The sequence below is a fragment of the Emys orbicularis genome, chromosome 13 (assembly GCF_028017835.1).
Source record: "Emys orbicularis isolate rEmyOrb1 chromosome 13, rEmyOrb1.hap1, whole genome shotgun sequence".
NCBI lineage: Eukaryota > Metazoa > Chordata > Testudines > Emydidae > Emys > Emys orbicularis.
This window is the reverse complement of record NC_088695.1, coordinates 9,150,289-9,169,177: the sequence shown is the minus strand read 5'-3', so window position 1 is coordinate 9,169,177 and position 18,889 is coordinate 9,150,289. Positions and strand designations below refer to the sequence as shown.

The window sequence follows — 18,889 nt, the reverse complement described above, 5'->3', positions numbered from 1 at the left end:
ACTTGGTGGCTTTTATGGATGATGCCCCCATAGTGCTGTGGTCAGGGCATGTGGAGGCTCTGAGGGGCAGGGAGGTTTCAGTTTAATGTGTTTATGGCTAGAGCCCAAAAGGAGCTGGAGTGATGTGGGAGTAATCAGTGGGATGCCTCATTCCCAGCAGCAGGAAGTGAATTGCAGTTACTGCAGTAACTGGTCACTGCTGTGCGGAATCCCCATTCCTGGCAAAATCCCTGGCTGCTGACAGGAGAGGTTTATATTGTAAGGCAGGAACTTTCCCGCTGCCTCTCAGGAGCTTCTCCCAGTGCAGTGACCCCAGCCTGGCCAGGGCCCCCTTCCCAGGCCTCAGCACCTGCTCCCAGGGAGGGCACTGCTTGGAGGGAAGGTAAGAGAGACCTTCACCCCCACCCCCCGGGAGCCGTGCCTCCTGTTTTCCACCCGGGCTGCAGGAGGGGGGAAGAGGGATACGTTAGGTGACAGGAGAGGGATGATGGGAATGCAGGGGGCAGGATGGGGGACAGGGAGGATGGGGCGATGCAGGAGAGTCAGGCTGTAGGAGGAGAATTATGGGGCTGAGGGGTACGAGGCTGGAATAAAGGGAAGAGTTGCGGGGGATCACTGCGAGGGAAAGGGGATGTGGGGAGGGGAGGCTGGAGGGAGAATGTGAGAGCAAGAGCAGATGAAGAAGGGAGAGACACAAGGCAGCTGCCCCGCCCCATGGGGTAGGAGAGAGTGAGGGGCTTCCCCACCCAGCAGCCAGTGGGGAATTTTTTCCCTGGAACTGGTCAAACAGGCTTGTGAGGTGAGGAGACTATCCCCTCAGAGCTCAGATGCTACAAGGCAAATATCCACAGGCAGCCTCCTACCCTCCCCACACATCCTGCTTCCAATTTATTATTTGATTTAAAAATAAAAAAGAGACACTCCTGATTTTGGGTCTATCTCCTGAGTGTTTGGGGCTGCTCGAGGCCCTGGTTTGATTTCCGGGCAGGATTCAGATCTCAGCCAGATCCCTTGTCAGACCGGAGTAACTGCTGGTTGTGGCAGGGGTTGAGTGCAGATGGGCCAATGAGATCAGCCTCTGCCTCCTTGTCCCTGGTGGCTGCAGAGGCAGGACAGAGAGACTCATCCTTATCTGCTACCACCAAAGGGCTCTGGTTATTGCTAAGGGAGAGGAGGAGGCTGGCGTGTCTCTCTCTCCCTGCTCATGTTGTTAGAGCTCTGGAGTTGAGCTCCCTGCGTCAGAAGCTGCTGCCTCCTCCATTTTGACTGGGGACTCCAGGTTGAGATGCTGCTTCTTAACCAGCAGAGGAGAGACCTCTGTTAAACCCCTCTGTGCCCAGCCCAGGTGGGGACTTTCTCCAGTGGCTGGGACCAGTCCCTGGGGCACCCCTGGCTCTTCCGACACCAGCTCCTCAGCTGGAGCCTGCAGGTGATGGAGAGACCCGGGGGAAAGGGCTGGGGCTGGGCAGGAAAGTGACTCAGCACAAAGGGCCCCTTTCAGGGACTGGCTGGTGAGTTTGGCTTACAAGGGGAGGGGGCTCCCTGTGTGTCTGCGAGTCCCAGAGCTGCTGCCCTCATGGACACAGCCAGGTTCAAACCCCCGTTACCAGTGTCAGTGGCTGAGCTGCCCAATGAGAGCAAAGGCCCACGACAATGGGGCAGTCGCCAGTTCTCCCAGGGCGAGGGAAGAAGATAAAAAGGGAGAGCGGAGAGACTTGAAAGGCAGCAGGAGCAAGAAGTGGGGAGGGAGGTTCCCAGCTCCCAGCCCTGCCCAGACCCATTCCCTGCACCCCCGGGGCAGACTGACTCTCCTGGGAACAAGGGGAGGAGCTAAGAGAAGAAAAGCCAGTTGCTGACTCTGCTGAACCCCGCACTACCTGGGGAGAAGGGGGGTAGCTAGAGGGGGTTACACGATAATATCATGGGGAGCCCCTAAAGTGCCTCTTTGGATTCTGCTCTTTTTCTAGCATTTGGCACAGAGATGCTGTTACTGGGAGGGTTTAAAAGTGTCCCCGGTGGGTTTAGTTCTGCTGGGAAGGGCCTGACCTGGCAGCATGGCAGAGTCCAGAGCATCTGTCTGCAGGGAGAGAGCCAAGGGGGAATCAGGGTGTGAAATGGACTCAAGCCCCTTCTGAAACCTCCCCCATTGCCCCTCTCACCCTGACAGGCTGAGGAATCACGTCCAGATTTCGCTGCAGCTCGTCCCATCTTCCAGAGGACAGGGAAGGGAAATGTCTGTGATGGAGCCAGCTCAGGAAGGGGATTTGCAGGGAGCTGTAGGGGGGGTGTTGTAGAGCGGTAGGGGCAGGAAAGACACAGGATGAAGCAGGGAGGAGACAGGGTGTGATAAACCTGCTGATTTTCTGAGCAGGTCCATTGACAGTGTGGGGGGAGACTCCCCCATTTCTCAAATAGGACACAACTCCCTTGGACAGGCCTGGGAACATTTTCCAGACTCCCAGTGCTGGAGCCTGAATCCACTAGCCAGGGGCTGCTGTGAAATATGAAGGGAAGCTGTTGAGATTTCTGTCCCCGGCTCAGAGCTCTGCTTCCCGTATCAGCCTGTGGCTGGCAGGCATGTAGGAAATGAGAAGACCCTGCCCTGCTCCGTCTGCTGGGGGGACAAGGAGCTCTCACCTTCTCCCCACCCCATGAAGACTCCTGGTGCTCTGAGCAGGGTGGGAGAGGAATTCTGCTACTCTGGTCCTCCCAGAACTTCCGGGATGATTTTATTTTTTCTTTCTTCCTTTCCTGTGACTAGTGCAATTGTGGCTGGAGGAGCAGGTGCTGAATGGGGGACTCTTGTTGTTTCAGATGCCGGTGACCTTCGAGGAGGTGGCTGTGTATTTCACCCAGGGGCAGGGGGCTCTACTGGACCCCGCTCAGAGAGCCCTCTACAGGGATGTCATGCAGGAGAACTACGAGACGGTGACCTCGCTGGGTAAGGGATTCCCATCCCCTCAGTTATTAGAAAGTGTAGGGCCTGCATTGCTGAATCTGGTCAGGTTCTTCCCTGGTCAGTTAGATTGAAGGGGAATGGGTTCTATAATCCACAGCTGCCGTGTGAGAGAGACCTGCATCTCCATAACCTCACCAATGGGATACGGATGTCAAACCTAATGGACATGCTAAACCATCCCCACCCCTCCAGCTTTCAAGGGGGGAAGCCGTGTATTGTCTATATTGTTTCTCATTCACACAGAGAATCCCTTTTCACCTGCCTCCTTGGGAATTACTCCAGCCATAGGAAGGGCTCTGCAGGTTTAGAAATAGGCAGGGGTTTAACTCTAGAGCTGTGTGTGCATCAGCAGAGCCCCCAAAGTGCACAGATCCTGGGAACTGCTAGTGAGGGCATCACAATTCTCCCCACCTCCCCAGACGTCTCCCTCCCCCAAGGGGGCTCAGTGACCATGTTCCCATTCCCTTGGATTCCAGATTCTCCCAGCACAGCACCGGGACATGGAATGCCCTATATGACAGACATTCTCTCAATACTCTATGCACCCTGATCTGGTCTGATTTCACCCCCTGCACAGGATTTCCCATTCCCAAACCTGAGCTCATTGTCCAGCTGGAACGAGGGGAAGAGCCGTGGGTGCCAGATCTCCAGGCCTCGGAGGAAAGGGAGATCTCGAGAGGCACTCGCACAGGTGAGGACTGACATAGAAACCATCTGGTTAATGAAGGAAAAAGTTGATAATCCCAAAAATGTGCGATGAGCGAGCGCCCTTAGTTCCGCCTCATCTCAGCCAGAGCAGGGCTGGAGTCAGCAGATATTGCTCAAGGCTTTCCACCCGTCCTGTTAGCTGCAAGAGTTTCCTTCCCAGCTTTCCATCCCTCTGAGTGTTTGGGTGGGAAGTGGAGGCAGAATCGAATTGCTCAGTCTTCACAGCATTAGCGTGTTGGGTTTTCCCTCTGTGCTATTCCGCTTTCTCCCCAGCACAATGACTCCAGTCTGGATTGCCTCTCTCCCAGCAGGTGCTGAGAGAGTGAGTGAGAAGGAGGAGGAGAGTCATCATGAGCACGTTCCTGGGGAAGTGGAACCACAGGGGAACTTTGTGGGAAGAGCTGAAGGGAATTTTTGCAAGTGCTTGGAAGAGGGAGAAGCCTGGGGAAATTGGCACAGGTCAGAGAAGCTGCTGGGAAACCACCCAAGGAAGAAAGTGGATGAATCTATTAAATGTGGGGGAGGAGACAAGGATCCCACAGCCCAGCAGACAAATCCCAAGGAAGAGAAACCCTACTACTGCCTCCAGTGTGGGAAAGGATTCATTCTGAGATCACACCTTGTGATACATCAGATAATCCATACTGGACAGAAACCCCTTCAATGCTTGGACCGTGGAGAAAGCTTCAGTAACCGCTCAGACCTGAATAACTATGGGAGAAACCACATGAGAGAGAAACCTTATCAAGCTCTTGAGTGTGGGAAATGTCTGAGTTGCAAGTCAGCACTAATTACACACCAAATAAGCCAAACACGAGAGAGACCCTATAAGTGCTTAAACTGTGGCAAAAGTTTCACGTGGAGATCATCCCTTGTTAAGCATCAGGCATTCCACACAGGAGAGAGACCCCATAAGTGCTTGGACTGTGAGAAAAGTTTCATACAGAGGTCAGACCTTGTTAAACATCAGGCATTCCACACAGGAGAGAGACCCCATAAGTGCTTGGACTGTGAGAAAAGTTTCATACAGAGGTCAGACCTTGTTAAACATCTGGCAATCCACACAGGAGAGAGACCCCATAAGTGCGTGGACTGTGGGAAAAGTTTCACACAGAGATCATATCTTATAACACATCAGATGATCCACACAGGAGAGAGACCCCTTAAGTGCTTAGACTGTGGAAAAAGTTTCAGAGACAGATCAGCCCTTGTTAAACATCAGGCAATCCACACAGGAGAGAGACCCCATAAGTGCTTAGACTGCGGGAAAAGTTTCATTCAGAGGTCAGATCTTGTTAGACATCAGGCATTCCACACAGGAGAGAGATCCTATAAGTGCTTGGACTGTGAGAAAAGTTTCATATGGAGGTCAGACCTTGTTAAACATCAGGCAATCCATAAGGGAGAGAGACCCCATAAGTGCTTGGACTGTGAGAAAAGTTTCATACATAGGTCAGACCTTGTTAAACATCAGGCAGTCCACACAGGAGAGAGACCCCTTAAGTGCTTAGACTGTGGAAAAAGTTTCAGAGACAGATCAGCCCTTGTTAAACATCAGGCAATACACACAGGAGAGAGACCCCATAAGTGCTTGGACTGCGGGAAAAGTTTCATTCGGAGGTCAGATCTTGTTAGACATCAGGCATTCCACACAGGTGAGAGACGCCATAAGTGCGTCGACTGTGGGAAAAGTTTCACACAGAGATCATATCTTATAATACATCAGAGGATCCACACAGGAGAGAGACCCCATAATTGCTTGGATTGTGGGAAAAGTTTCACAAACAGGTCAGCCCTTGTTAGACATCAGGCAATCCACACAGGAGAGAGACCCCATAAGTGCTTGGACTGTGGGAAAAGTTTTATACAGAGATCACACCTCATTAAACATGGGAGAATCCACACAGGATCTAAACTTCTGTGACACATGGCCAGAAAGGGTTAAGAAACTTGTAGGCTAATTGACCCGGATCCAACTTTTAGAGACATGTTTGAAAACTGTGTAAATGGTCATTAGGGCTATTCCATCTTAGATTGTCTTGAAATGTAAACTTTTATTGTTGTGGAAGAAACAAACTCCACTCTCAGGTTGGAAGCAACAAAATCAGAGACAGCTTTATTCAGGACATGCAATTGCAAGGGAAGAACACCGCTGACAGAGAGCATCTCTGCCTCAGTTTCTTCAAAGTACAAGCAATATCACACAAGCATTTATACATTTTAATGGCATGCATTAATTAAAAACATCTGCAATTTGTTTATGTTATGTTCTGTCCATTCCTGTATTTTCACACTTCTGTTCTCAAAACATCGCTATCTCAAGGCTGGGTCACGCTGACTCTACTGTTTCTTACTCACTTCTGACTTGAGCCTGCTGCTACAGGTCTCGCTATATTAGGCTAAGACTTAGCATGACAGTTGCTCTGTTTCTTACAACTGAGAGGCCTATATTTAAATCCTTTAACCCTGTTTCCACATTGTTAAAGACCTGGAAGAAGATGTCAAGTATCAGAGGGGTAGCCGTGTTAGTCTGAATCTGTAAAAAGCAACAGAGGGTCCTGTGGCACCTTTAAGACTAACAGAAGTATTGGGAGCATAAGCTTTCGTGGGTAAGAACCTCACTTCTTGCATCTGAAGAAGTGAGGTTCTTACCCACGAAAGCTTATGCTCCCAATACTTCTGTTAGTCTTAAAGGTGCCACAGGACCCTCTGTTGCTTTTTTGGAAGAAGATGGTAACTGTAGTAGTCTATGTTTACCTTTATCTTGTTAGAGGTTAACAATGTAAACAAACGGTTCCTGTCTAGGGCTGTATTCTGTTAAGTCAGAGATCAAAAGGGAATATTAACATTTAGATGAAACTTGGCTGTAATAATGTCATTGTCTGTATGTCTCTTTAAAATTTGTGGTTAACAGTCTATGAACTGCTTTATGGATAATTACCTTATGTTAATCCTTGTACTTAATTACCTGTGACGTTTAGGAAATAGAAGCTTACTTCAAAAGCCTATTGTTCACCCAAGGACTGCCTGATTTATGCAGAAATCTGTATAAAAACTTTTGGGACCTTATCCTTTTATCTCAGATCTTCTAAAACTTTATTCGGGGGGAGTTTGAGTCGTAAGACAGATCTCCAGTACAGCTGGACTGCCCTGATATCGAACATTTGGGCACTGGACTATAACCTGATAAAATGATTCTGAAAAGGACTCTTTGCAATTCTGAAGCACCATCTCTACAGTGAAACTGCCCTAAGGACTCTATTCATGTCTGAATGTATAATGATCTTCTAACCAATACTCTCTCTCTTTTCTTCTTTTAATAAATCTTAGTTTAGTTAATAAGAATTGGGTGTAAGCGTGTATTTGGGTAAGAACTGAAGTATTCATTAACTTGGGGGTAATGTGTCTGATCCTTTGGGATTGGTAGAACTTTTTATATGATGAACAAGATTATCAGTAATCCCCAACATATTTCACTGGGCTGTCTGGGAGGGAGCCCAAGGTTGGGTTGCTTGAAGGGAACTGTGCTTTGGCCTCTGTGAAGCCAGTAAGATATTGTAGAAGCTGGTTTGTTGCTGGCTTGGTATATTGAAATATTGGAATATCCACCAATTTGGAGGATTGTCTGCCCCATTCTTTGCAGTTTGCCCTAACTGAGCAATCTCAGTGTGGCCCCACCCCCCAGGACCCTGGTCACAAGTTCATAAATGCCTTGCCTGTGGGAAAAGTTTCATTCAGTTACCGCACCTCATTAAACATCAGAGAATCCACCCAGGTGTGAGAAAACCTAGGAATAGCCTGACTCAGCAGGAAAAGATTCAAGCTGAGCTCACACATCCGTGAGACCTTGAATGTGGGGGAAGCCTCATTTGGTTCTCCTGGAGTATCAGGCATCTGCAAATCCACACATGGAAAAAACTATATAACCCATCAAACGAGGAAGAAGCCTCGTGGAATGCAAATGAAGAACTTTTACTGAAAAGAGCTAATTTCAAAGCAAGTGGGCGTTGTGCGTGAGGATCGGGACTGGGAGCAACGTGATATGATGTGATTTTGGTGTAAGTGACCTTTTATCACAAAGTCCAGTTTGTCTGGGTGGCAAGACAGACTGGAGAGTCTGAAGGGAATGTCTGTGAGTCTAGGGTAAGACTGGAATAGTGATCCAGGAGTTCACATTTGTCACTAGTTTGGTGAAATCTAATTACAGAACACACCACCGGCTTGGGGTATCTGCCCGGTTTTCTGCCAGGCTGCCCATAGGTTGGCACTCATAATTGTGAACCACTCCAGAGAGAGTGACAAACTCACCCTGAGCATCTTATCTATTCTGATCCCCTCCATGAGCAGAGTGATTGTTAGTCCCTGAGTTCCCCCTTTGGGGCCAGATTGTCTCATTCCCAGATAGTCTAACATTACCCTGGGCCGTGCTGAAAAGAATTGAGTGTTTGTACATTTTCTCCCTTATGGGCAGAATTAAACAGATGCTAAAAAAGTGGGAGCAGGGACAGTAAAATGTGGTGTTTTAGCTTCTGTGCTATTTCAGGTCGATGGGGTGAGTCCGAGGGATTCCCTCGTCCCCCCAGCACTGTCACCCTCCACACTTGACACAGCAGCCTCTGTCCCAGCAATGGAGAGTTTTATCTTGGCCCTGTTCTACCCCTGCACCTCCCAAGGTGTCACTTTCCACCGTGTCCCTGGCTCTCCATGCTTAGGAATCACAGTTTTGATGTCTATGAGCCTAAGTCAGACCCTTGAGGCCTGGAGAAGTGTCACAAACCAGGAAGGGAATCCAAATGAATCTGAAGGCACATTTTGACATTTCTGATCTTATAGCCCTGTTTGGATCTGTTGGTAAAATTGCTCCCAGTTTTTGTCTATGCTGGACCAGATCATTTGTAGATGGGAATCAGGTTTGTGAGTTTTTGGTTTATCATCATGATGCCAAAACTTTTGTAAGTAACACGACGAAATAATAAGGCGAGAAGTAAAGCAGGTTTAGCCCCTTTAGGAGAAAATGGGTACACTTATTTTCTGGATTTTGAGTCTTCAGATTCTCTAGGATTTCACGTTATGAATGTGAAAATGTTTTATAGCCCACCCTGTATTGTGGGTTTTTCTCTGTTCCTGAAGGCTGTTTGGTCACGTACTTGGATATTAGATTAGTCTGCCAGGATGTAGCACAGATTTATTGAGGGCTTCGTGAAACAAATGTTCATTTGCAAGAACAGTCCTTTTCAATTAAATGTTAACCTTTTTCTACCCCTTGTCAATTGATTTTTTTTCTTTGAACAATGACAATTATCAATATCCCTCAGCACAAACACTGATGGCGTGAGCTAGATTCACTCTCCCAGAGGCAGACACTGAAAGGGGGGAGGAAGTTACCGCCTGATCCCTGCAGTGATGTGGGACATAGCCAGGAGGGTTACAGAGTGGGAGATCAGGAGGGTGGGGGCGAAACAGAGCTGGGAAACTTCTGGGTTTGCTCCTGAGAGCCAGGCAGCTGAGAACTGTGAACTCGCTGCATCAGAGCCAGAGAGAGACAGGAATTCTCCTGCGAGTGTTGGGTCGAGCGGTGCCTGAATTGTAAAATGCTGTGAATCCTGCCCAAGAGAAATGCTGTGGGGAGGGGGCAGTGTCTCCTGATTGCTGAGAGGACGAGGTTGGGCCGAGATGAGAAGGAGGCCAGGGATGTCACAGGGGACCTGGGCAGCTTTGAAGCCAGGCAGATCCCTATTGTGGAGGCCGGAGGGAGATGAGGAGCACTGGAGCCCAGCTGGTCCCCATCTACCACTGTGTCCTGTGTGGGGACAATAGCGACTGTCTCTGCCCCACTCACCCCAACCTGCATCCCTCTAACCTGAGCTCTTTGGAGTCCCTGCTCCCGGTGTGTTTGCTTTTCTGACGGGCTCCCAGCGCCTCTCATGGTTTCTCGGCAATTTTCTCACAGTGTGTAAATGTTGCTAGTGCATTGGGGAGTTGGGTGGAGCAGTGGGCTGGGCTGGGACTGAACTGGCTGGGCTAGGGGTGGGGAAAGGAGTCTGCCTTTTGCTTGTCCTTTGGAATAATAAAGTATAATTTAGTTTCTCCCACTCCCAGTCTCCTTTGTTTTGCATGAAATGGCTGCCAACTGCAGCATTAAGGTTAAAGGTAAAGGCGATGCAGACGTGATCTGGGATGGAAATGCACAGTGAGGTCACCCGGCCAACTTCATCCCTGCCCTGTCACAGGCTCCTCAAACTTCCCATAGAGATAAAACTCACTGAAAAATTGTGCCTCCCTCCCTGACCCCAGTACAAATCAGGAACAGTCTGACTGGGCTCCCGGGCTCATCCTCCTCCCCCTCCCCCCACCCCACCTGGTACTAATCAGGAGTAATCCCACTGGGGCCACGTGACCTGTCTACACCAGTGTGAAGTTGTTGTGAGGGGAGAATCAGACCATTGGCCTCTAGGTCTGTTTGCAGGAGATACACTCACACATTGTGCTAAAGCGATTCTGATCCCTCAGCTGGGTTTCCCAAAGCCCCTGTTCTCTCAGCCTTACCACCAGTGTTCCCTCTAATTTTTCCCACCCATGTGCAGAATGGATTTTGATCTGTGCACCTATATGGAGGTGATGTGTGACACATTACCTTCATATCAGTGCACATAACAAAATTCATGTGGTGGGGGAGGGGCTGAGGGATTCAGCGTGTGGGAGGGGGCTCAGGGCTGGGGCAGAGGGTTGGGGTGCAGGGGTGTGAGGGCTCTGGCTGGGGGCGCGGGCTTTGGGGTGGGGCCAGGAATGAGGGGTTTGGGGTGCAGGAGAGTGCTCCAGGGCTAGGTCAGGGATAGAGGACTCCCCCCAGCTCTGTCTCCCCACAGCAGTACCTGGGCTGGGGGGGAGAGGCGCCTCTCCCTGCTGCGGCAGTTCCGGGGCTGGGGCTGCAGGATAGGCTCCCGTCACCCGGCCCCCGCAGATCCGGGCCGGGGCTAGGTTCAGGGAAGGGCGCCCCATGATAGGGCCGGGCCAGGCCACCCCGACCGCGGCTGGGTCCAGGTCGGGCCTTCCGGGTTCGGGGCTGGGCCGGGCCACCGTGGTTGGGTTTGCACCGGGCTGCCGCAGCTGTGTCCACACCAGGCTGCGCCACCGCGGCTGCGGCTGGCTCTGGGCTGGGCCACCCGGGTTCGGGCAGGACTGCCCTTGCCGTGGCTGGCTCTGAGCCAGGCCACCCCAGCTGATTCCGGGCCGTGTTGCATTGCCCCGTCCTCAGCTGGGTCCAGGCCGGGCCGCCTGGGTTCGTGGCCGGGCCATGCCACCTGGGTTCAGGTTCAGGGCTGGGCCAGGCTGCCGCCGCTGCGGCCGGGCTGGGGTAGGTGCACCCCAGCTGCAGCAGGTCCAGTCCACGGCATAGTTGGGGCTGGGCGGCCGCCATGGCCATGGCAGGTTGGGGGCCAGACTAGGTTGGTGCCGGGGGAGGGCCCCCCATCTCCCGGCTGCGGTAGGTCCCCAGGTGGAGTCTCTGCGCTGCACTAAATAGGGAACTTAGCTCACCCCCTTGCCTAATTCTACCTCAGTCCCATTGCAATCACTGGGGCTAGGGACTGAACGATTGTGGAAATGGGAGGGAATATTATAGCTGAAATCTCACCTGTGTCTTGAAAGGTTAATTTTAATGGGAGCTGCTTCGCTCTCCTGATTAATTTTAATGGGAGCTAATTTTAATGGGAGCTGCTTCGTTCTCCTCACCAAATGAAATTAATAGGCAGCAGGTTTAAAACAAATAAAAGGAAGTTCTTCTTCACGCAGCGCACAGTCAACTTGTGGAACTCCTTACCTGAGGAGGTTGTGAAGGCTAGGACTATAACAATGTTTAAAAGGGGACTGGATAAATTCATGGTGGCTAAGTCCATAAATGGCTATTAGCCAGGATGGGTAAGAATGGTGTCCCTAGCCTCTGTTCGTTAGAGGATGGAGATGGATGGCAGGAGAGAGATCACTTGATCATTGCCTCTTAGGTTCACTCCCTCTGGGGCACCTGGCATTGGCCACTGTCGGTAGACAGATACTGGGCTAGATGGACCTTTGGTCTGACCCAGTACGGCCTTTCTTATGTTCTTATGTTCCTGCTCGGACATTTTCTCTGGGGCTCCCAGGGACAGGAAGGAGAAAGATTTACCATTGTGGCTACCAAACCCTGATGTCTCCTGAGACCCAGCATGGCACTGTTGGGCTTTCATCATCCTGATGCTCAAGGACGACCTGACCAAGGCTAGTCAGAGCGGGGGAACCAGCCGACATCCTCAACTCCACCAGCTTCAGCTAAGTCCTGAACTCCCCCTCAGATGTGAGACTTGGGGGTCTCCTGCCACCCTTCCCCTCATGCATCATTTTCTCCCTCCCCCCTCCCCCGTTCTTCTGCTCTCTCTCTCTCTCTCCTTTTGCCTTCTGTCTCCTGCACGTCTGGCTCAGCCAGCCAAGACAGCGCCTCTTTTTGCACCAGTGCCGGTAGCCTGTGACCAGAGAGGCAGCTCCAAGCAATGCCTTAGTCAGCCCAACGTGGAGAGAAGTTTGCCATGTCTCAGTGGTGCTGATTAGCTGGCATCCCCATATCAACACCACAGCTCCTTGAACAGGGAGGGGAGGGATAACTCAGTGGTTTGAGCATTGGCCTGCTAAACCCCAGGGTTGTGAGCTCAATCCTTGAGGGGCCATTTAGGGAACTGGGGTAAAAATCTGTCTGGGGATTGGTCCTGCTTTGAGCAGGGGGTTGGACTAGATGATCTCCTGAGGTCCCTTCCAACCCTGGTATTCTATGATTCTATCTCTATTTTCAAATGTCGCTGGGAAAGTTGATCCTTGTCGGGTTTAAACCCCAAAGTCCCCTGGTGGGAATGACTCAGGGCGGTCAATTTCCTCCCAAACGGAGGGAACCTGGTATCATTCAATAATTCCAGACAGAAATAATCTGTGAATGTTGAGGAGAATTTATAGCAGCATTTGATAATGAGGAAAAATCTGAGAAGATTTACACAAATTGGCTAAGTCGACAGGAAAATCAGAAAGGTTTTGTATCAAGTGGGTATTTAAAGGAAAAATAAATTATCTTTATGCAGAGATTATATTAGTAATCCTTCAACAGAAAGTGATCAACATCTCGGGGGGGGGGTGCAGTAAATTCAGTAAGTGAATAGAGGGGGAAATGTGTACCGCAATATTTGATTATTGGAGAGAAAAGGGGCAAGATTGGAGGATGTAATATCTGTCTATGAAATCTGCAGCGCTCATTAACACAGGACCCTGCCTCATTCAATTGCACAGAGGGAGAGAGCTAAGCAGGTCTCTCAACAGGTAAACAATTACAGCAAACCTTTATACCTTTTGTTACAGACAATAATGAGCAACAGCTGCATTTTGTTTATACATAGGTTATTTTGATATCTTGTTTTGCTCACTAATGTAGACTCTTAGTCTACATTCCATATTATCTACACAAGGTCGCAACAACTTCTCACACAGTTCTTTCCCACTCGCCTCACACATTCCTCGCTTCTACAAATCTCGCGTTATTAGGGTTACAGTTAGCCTGACTCTTGCTAACGAACTGTCATGCATTGCATCCCCTTCCTGTCAGTTCTTTCTCTGCTTCCACAACCCCCCCCCCCTTTTGTACTACTAGTACAACAAACATTCTCAAATCTCTATTTGCATTAAATCTCGGAATTTAGATTCTACATTAGATGCTTCAACCTTAGGGGTTTTGATTGGATGTAATGACAATGCATGAAGAGCATGGACATGAAAGGTATTACTATTATTACGTTTTTTATAACAACAATAACATACTTTTAGACTAGCTAACAACAACACAAGCAATAACATTTTTATAGCGATAATATGATGGGGTTGTTGTACAATTTTAGTCATATAACATAATACATTATACTTAGTACACAAGGTGGATACTTTATAAGCTGTCTGAAAGGCATACTTTTTAACTTGATATATATTTTGAAGCATGTGAATTTGCCCTTGTACTTCAGAGATTTTTTGAACCTCTGGTAACAGTGAAAGCAAATTTTGAAATTGATTGGGTACTAAACTAGTTCAATTAAAGGGTATTTGGAACTTAAGGACTACTTGCAAAATTCTATTTGCAGGCCAGTAAATAATATGATTGCCTGCAGTGGTAATGCGATTAAAATGTATGTCTTGCGATGTGGTGGCATTAACATACACACAGCTATTATTAGCTTGAAAAAAATAAGTGTTCTGTTAGGGTAGTTTCTTGTCCCCTACCCTTCCAGCAATCGTAGTCATGAAGAGTAACAACTTCTCCTGGCTTCAGTTTACGGATACACTGAAGCTGTGGGGGTTGTAACGGCCAAAATGTCCATTGACTCCCTAACCCCATCCAAATGTCAGGTGTAATCCCAGGAGCACTGACTAAAAATCGATTGGGCATACCAGGAGGTCTAATTTCCCAGATGTCTCAGTGAATTACCCAATCCCACATGCATCCTCCCCATGGACCCGGCAGGATTCGGTATGTGGGAGCCCCCCCCCCCCCCCCCAACCGGTCCATATGCTTGGAAGGAGCACTGAGAATGTCTGCACTTCCACCCAGAAAGTCTCCAAGTATGTCTCCATGGCCACAGATCAGATGGTACTCCTGATGTGTCTGTAAGGGCAGTGGGCCAAGCCTGATGCTCTAGATCATTCCGAATGGCCATTAGCTGGTCATTCAGGAAATCCTGAATTTCTGAACATGCTAGATTCCACTGCAATGCCTTCCCAGCCTCAGTGATATTTAATACTATTTTATCTTTGGACTGAGCTTGCTAGCTATTTTTTTTTTAGTTAACTTTTTTTTTTTTTTTTGGCTTTTTTTAATTTACAAAGGAAACTTTTATTTTTTATTTATACACTTTTTTTTAATAATGAACACATACACATTGCTATTATACAGTACATTAGTTTTATTATTTAATGTATGTTATGTACACTTTTTTAGTAAAATAACTTTATTACAGAGCTTTGGAGCAACAAACTAGAACAAGCACACCCACTTTTGAGGAGTCCACTTGGTACAACCTTTGGTGTTCAATAGCTTTTTTTTTTCCAGCCCTTTGGCTAGAAATTTGAGGTAGCCAGAAGGATCCCATGGGCAATATGGGGAGTGGGTTAACCTTCCATGTCCTTGCTTTTAAAGACTGTTGGTATGCAAATTTTAACAACAATTTTTTTCAATTAAAAAAATCTGGCCAATGAAGTTTTTTTTTTTTACTTAAGCAACTGTATTAGACTTTAGTATATTACATTTTTTTGATTTATTTAAACACTTTTTGTATTTTAAGTTGAATAAAACAAGTATTTGCTTTTTGATTTAACCCTTTTATTTAATTTTGAACTAGACTGTCTTATGAAAATATTAAACCCAACAATTTTGGCCACAAGACAAACACCACAAGACAGGACAAAGAACACAAAAATAATTCCTATTGTACCAGTAAATGCATGGTACATTGAATGCTGGTCAGCTGGCATCCGTTTTTTTTGATGATTTGAAAGACAAAAGGACAGAGGTCTACCCCTTCTGGGCAGTCAGTCATTGCTTAAAATATTTTTTTTATATACACATACTTTTGTTGATTTTAGACAAAACAGAGGAATTACCCCATATTTCCTTGTATTTGTTTTATAGGCAGCCCAGGTTTTAGTGGCTTTTACTTTATTAGTTAGAAAATTGCATTAATACAGATGCTTTTTGGCTTGCTTTTAAATTTAAAGCTATTTACAGCTTAAAGATTTTTACTTAAAAAGGGACACAATTAACTTTTTTAGACTTTTGATTGCCTTTTACTTTTAACGTTTGCTTTCAAACACCCAGTGATTTGAAAGAGACAACACAACCTATATTGGTAGGTTTGCATTTCTTTTACTTTTGCTACAATATACACTGCACATGTTTTGGGGAAAATGCACATTTTATTTACAATTTAATTTTTACAACACTAGCCACATTAATTTTTACACAAGGTGTAACTGTTTCTTTTGTGCTTACAAAATTTTTATGCACCCCTAGTAAAGTGACAGCTTGACCACACAGAGCCAGGGGCACTGTCCTTCTTTCTTTTTTTTGAACACCGGGTAAAGGCCATTTACTTAACATATAATTTAAAGGGCTATTCTTAGAGGGTTTTACCAGAGACCCACCCATCTGCCTGCTGACACTCTAACAGAGAATTACACAGAGAACAGAGGGAATTATGGCCTAATAGGATTTTATTACAGGAATTTCTACTAATACTGACCGCTACAGGGGACGGGACAGAAGGATTCCAATTCGACCTTAGAGCTCATCGCACGCAATGGCTTCCACGTTGAGGAATTACGAATGAGAGGCTCAGTTCCGTCCACACACCTAACGCCCAAATGTATAAGACAGAAATTCATTAACCGGAGTCGCCAGTAACTGTTACCGAAATATCGGGTCCACCTAGCTGAGAGCCAATAACAGCCAGACAGGGATAAGGAAGAGTTGCTTTATTCAGCAGAAGAAAGGAGAGCCTTGCACCTTGGTACAAAGACTCTGTCTTACACACATTTTACCATTCCAATTATTATTTTGGGGATTTGAAATCCCCATGCTTATAATTACTTACTTTTTTTTTTTTTACTATGCCCTTAAAGTTTTTAACCTGTTCTTCAATCTCTCTATTTGTTGCCTGCCCGCTTGGGCCCGATTCTGCTTTTTTTGCTGAACCGTTCCTTTTATGGGCACTGGCTTTTTCACCACCAATTTAGATAGGAGGGTGGGCTTCTCAACTAGCCCCCACCCTTCCTGGTCTTTTTTCTTAAACATTTTTACTCACAAGGCTATCCGAGTCCTTCCTCGTGAGGCTTGCCACTTGGGCAAAACGCATGGCCCATTGGCGTTTAACTATTCAATTTTCTTTTGTGGCAAACACACTGCTGTTACAGCATATGCAAACACAAATGGTTAAATTTTGACAAGTCCCTGAAGGACCGGTACTTGCTTAGCCAGTGCTTTCTTTTTTGCTTGGAAGTCCTGTCTTAAGGCTTGCAACTTGCCCTGGGCGTAGGTTTGAGCTGCTGCCTGGTTTATGATTTATGCTTTTAATTGCTTAATTCTAGTTATTAAGTACACAACTTTTTCCTTTTCTCCAACTTCTCTATTGCCCAGTCCTGCTACGACTGGGGTAGATTCACCTGACACCCTTCCCGGTCAACCGGGGTGGAGAGAGGAATGCTAAATCCCTCTCCGGTTCTCAGACTTACTGCGGCTGAGAGTAGGCACACTTTCATACTTACACACGTACGTCCAGACTGGCCACGTCTGTGTATAACGTTCAGAGAAGGTGCTGTGCAATCTCCAACTTGCTTCCTTTTTTGGGAGGGCAGTTCTTTTACACCCTGAGGTCTCCTGGGGCGTCTTTTCAGTGATTTTAGTCCAGGCCGGCTGCCTGTGGCTTCTTCAGCGTCCCCAAACCACGCCGGCTCCAGGGTTGCAAAGGCAGACTGTTGGATCTCACTGGACAATTAAGCTTTGCAAATGTAATTTTAGCACTGTAACTTGTATTGCCTTTGGTTTTACTATGTCTATATTTTTTTACAGCCAGCTGGGGCCGAAAGCAGTTTTTCTCTGTACTTAGCCTGGTCTGCATTGATTTTTGACCTTGAACGCAGATTAACTTTTTTTTTATTTTTGGACCAAGCTGAATTTCAAATTAACTTGTTCCTTTCTTCAATAGACAAATTGCTCCCATTTTGTGTCAGAGGCTTTTTGGTGATTAAAAGCTTCTCTGAGATGTATGATCTTATCTAGATTGAAGGTACCTTTTAGTGGGCATTGTTTGATGAATTTTTACGCGTGTAATGATTCCAATTCTCTAAATACCTGCAGGTTTTAGTACCATAATGTACTTACATGCAATAAGCTGGGGTACCCTTAGGGGGTGAGAGGGAATCCTTAGACTGTCCCCCACCCATTTTCTAATCACACACACAGGGAGGATGCCCTGTCCGCTCTAGCGGCACATAAACTAAGGATCTCTCCCTACAGGGTACTTGCACAGGAGAGGCTAACGAGGATGGCCACAACCCTCCTACACCTCCCTTCAGCAAAGAGCGTCGGCTAGTCTCAGAGAGACGGCGCCGCTTACTCTGTTGCATCCAGTGAGATGATCAGTCTGTCAGTGGCTCACACGGAGAGGAAAAGGGGAGGGAAGATGGGTTCACACACTCCTAGACCCAGGTAGCCTCCTCGCCGGACGATGCCAGGCCGAGTTAGCCCACCGTGGGTCGGATCTCCTAAAAGATCCTCTAGTTACCGGGCTTGCGTTAGAGTAGTTCTGGTCACGAGCCAAAAGACTTCGCAGAGTACTCTGGGCGTCTTCCGGTAACACTCAATTCACACTGGTGTACACACACACACACACACACACACACACACACACACACACACACACACACACACCAAGGCCTTATTTCAGGAACTATTCCCAAGTACCTCCAGGTACTATTCCCAAGTACCTTGATGCATCACTCGAGGCGGTAAAAACCCCTCCTGAGGCGGTAACAACCCCTTAACACCGGTGCATACCTATGCACCTTGCATATGCGTTCAGGGGGCGGCAACAATTCCCCTAAGCCGCTCAGCATCTGACCTTGCTGCACAGTCAATAAGTTCGGATGGCGTGAGCCCAACAGGGACAGACGGCCTCACGGACAGTCCTCCTCCGACACCCCAATAGAGATTTCAAAAGGTCTCCTACCTCTATTGTGGCGCCATGGGGTTCAAAGGGGAACGATCCGTAGCAGCTGCTGGTGCCTCTGCGGGCGTTGCCATCCCGGACGAGCCCCCAAATTGTCGGAGAAAAACACAGTTCTCACTTTTTGTTTGGGTACAGCAAGTCAGATGCTTTATTTTCTCTCTATCAATTGCATAGAGGGAGAGAGCTAAACAGGTCTCTCAACAGGTAAACAATTACAGCAAGCATTTATACCTTTTGTTACAGACAATAATGAGCAACAGCTGCATTTTGTTTATACATAGGTCATTCTAATATCTTGTTTTGCTCACTAATGTAGACTCTTAGTCTACATTCCATATTATCTACACATTATCTACACAAGGTCGCAACAACTTCTCACACAGTTCTTTCCCACTCGCCTCACACATTCCTCGCTTCTACAAATCTCGCGTTATTAGGGTTA

At 47.6% G+C, this 18,889-nt stretch overlaps 1 protein-coding gene across 1 annotated transcript; it reads left to right on the top strand.

The window, feature by feature from the left end:
- Nucleotides 1-2,907: 2,907 nt before the first annotated feature.
- Nucleotides 2,908-5,591, top strand: LOC135887380 (zinc finger protein 300-like). The gene is made up of 4 exons (XM_065415151.1): nucleotides 2,908-2,941; nucleotides 3,537-3,650; nucleotides 4,732-4,951; nucleotides 5,120-5,591. The coding sequence occupies exons 1-4, from the start codon at nucleotides 2,908-2,910 to the stop codon at nucleotides 5,589-5,591; spliced, it is 840 nt and encodes a 279-aa protein (XP_065271223.1).
- Nucleotides 5,592-18,889: the final 13,298 nt, after the last annotated feature.

Coding starts and splice junctions, on each gene's coding strand:
- LOC135887380 (XM_065415151.1), top strand. CDS start 2,908: ATGCAGGAGAACTACGAGACGGTGACCTCGCTGG. Junction 2,942..3,536: donor CGAGACGGTGACCTCGCTGG/GTAAGGGATTCC, acceptor CCCCCTGCACAG/GATTTCCCATTCCCAAACCT. Junction 3,651..4,731: donor CTCGAGAGGCACTCGCACAG/GTGAGGACTGAC, acceptor TGGCAATCCACA/CAGGAGAGAGACCCCATAAG.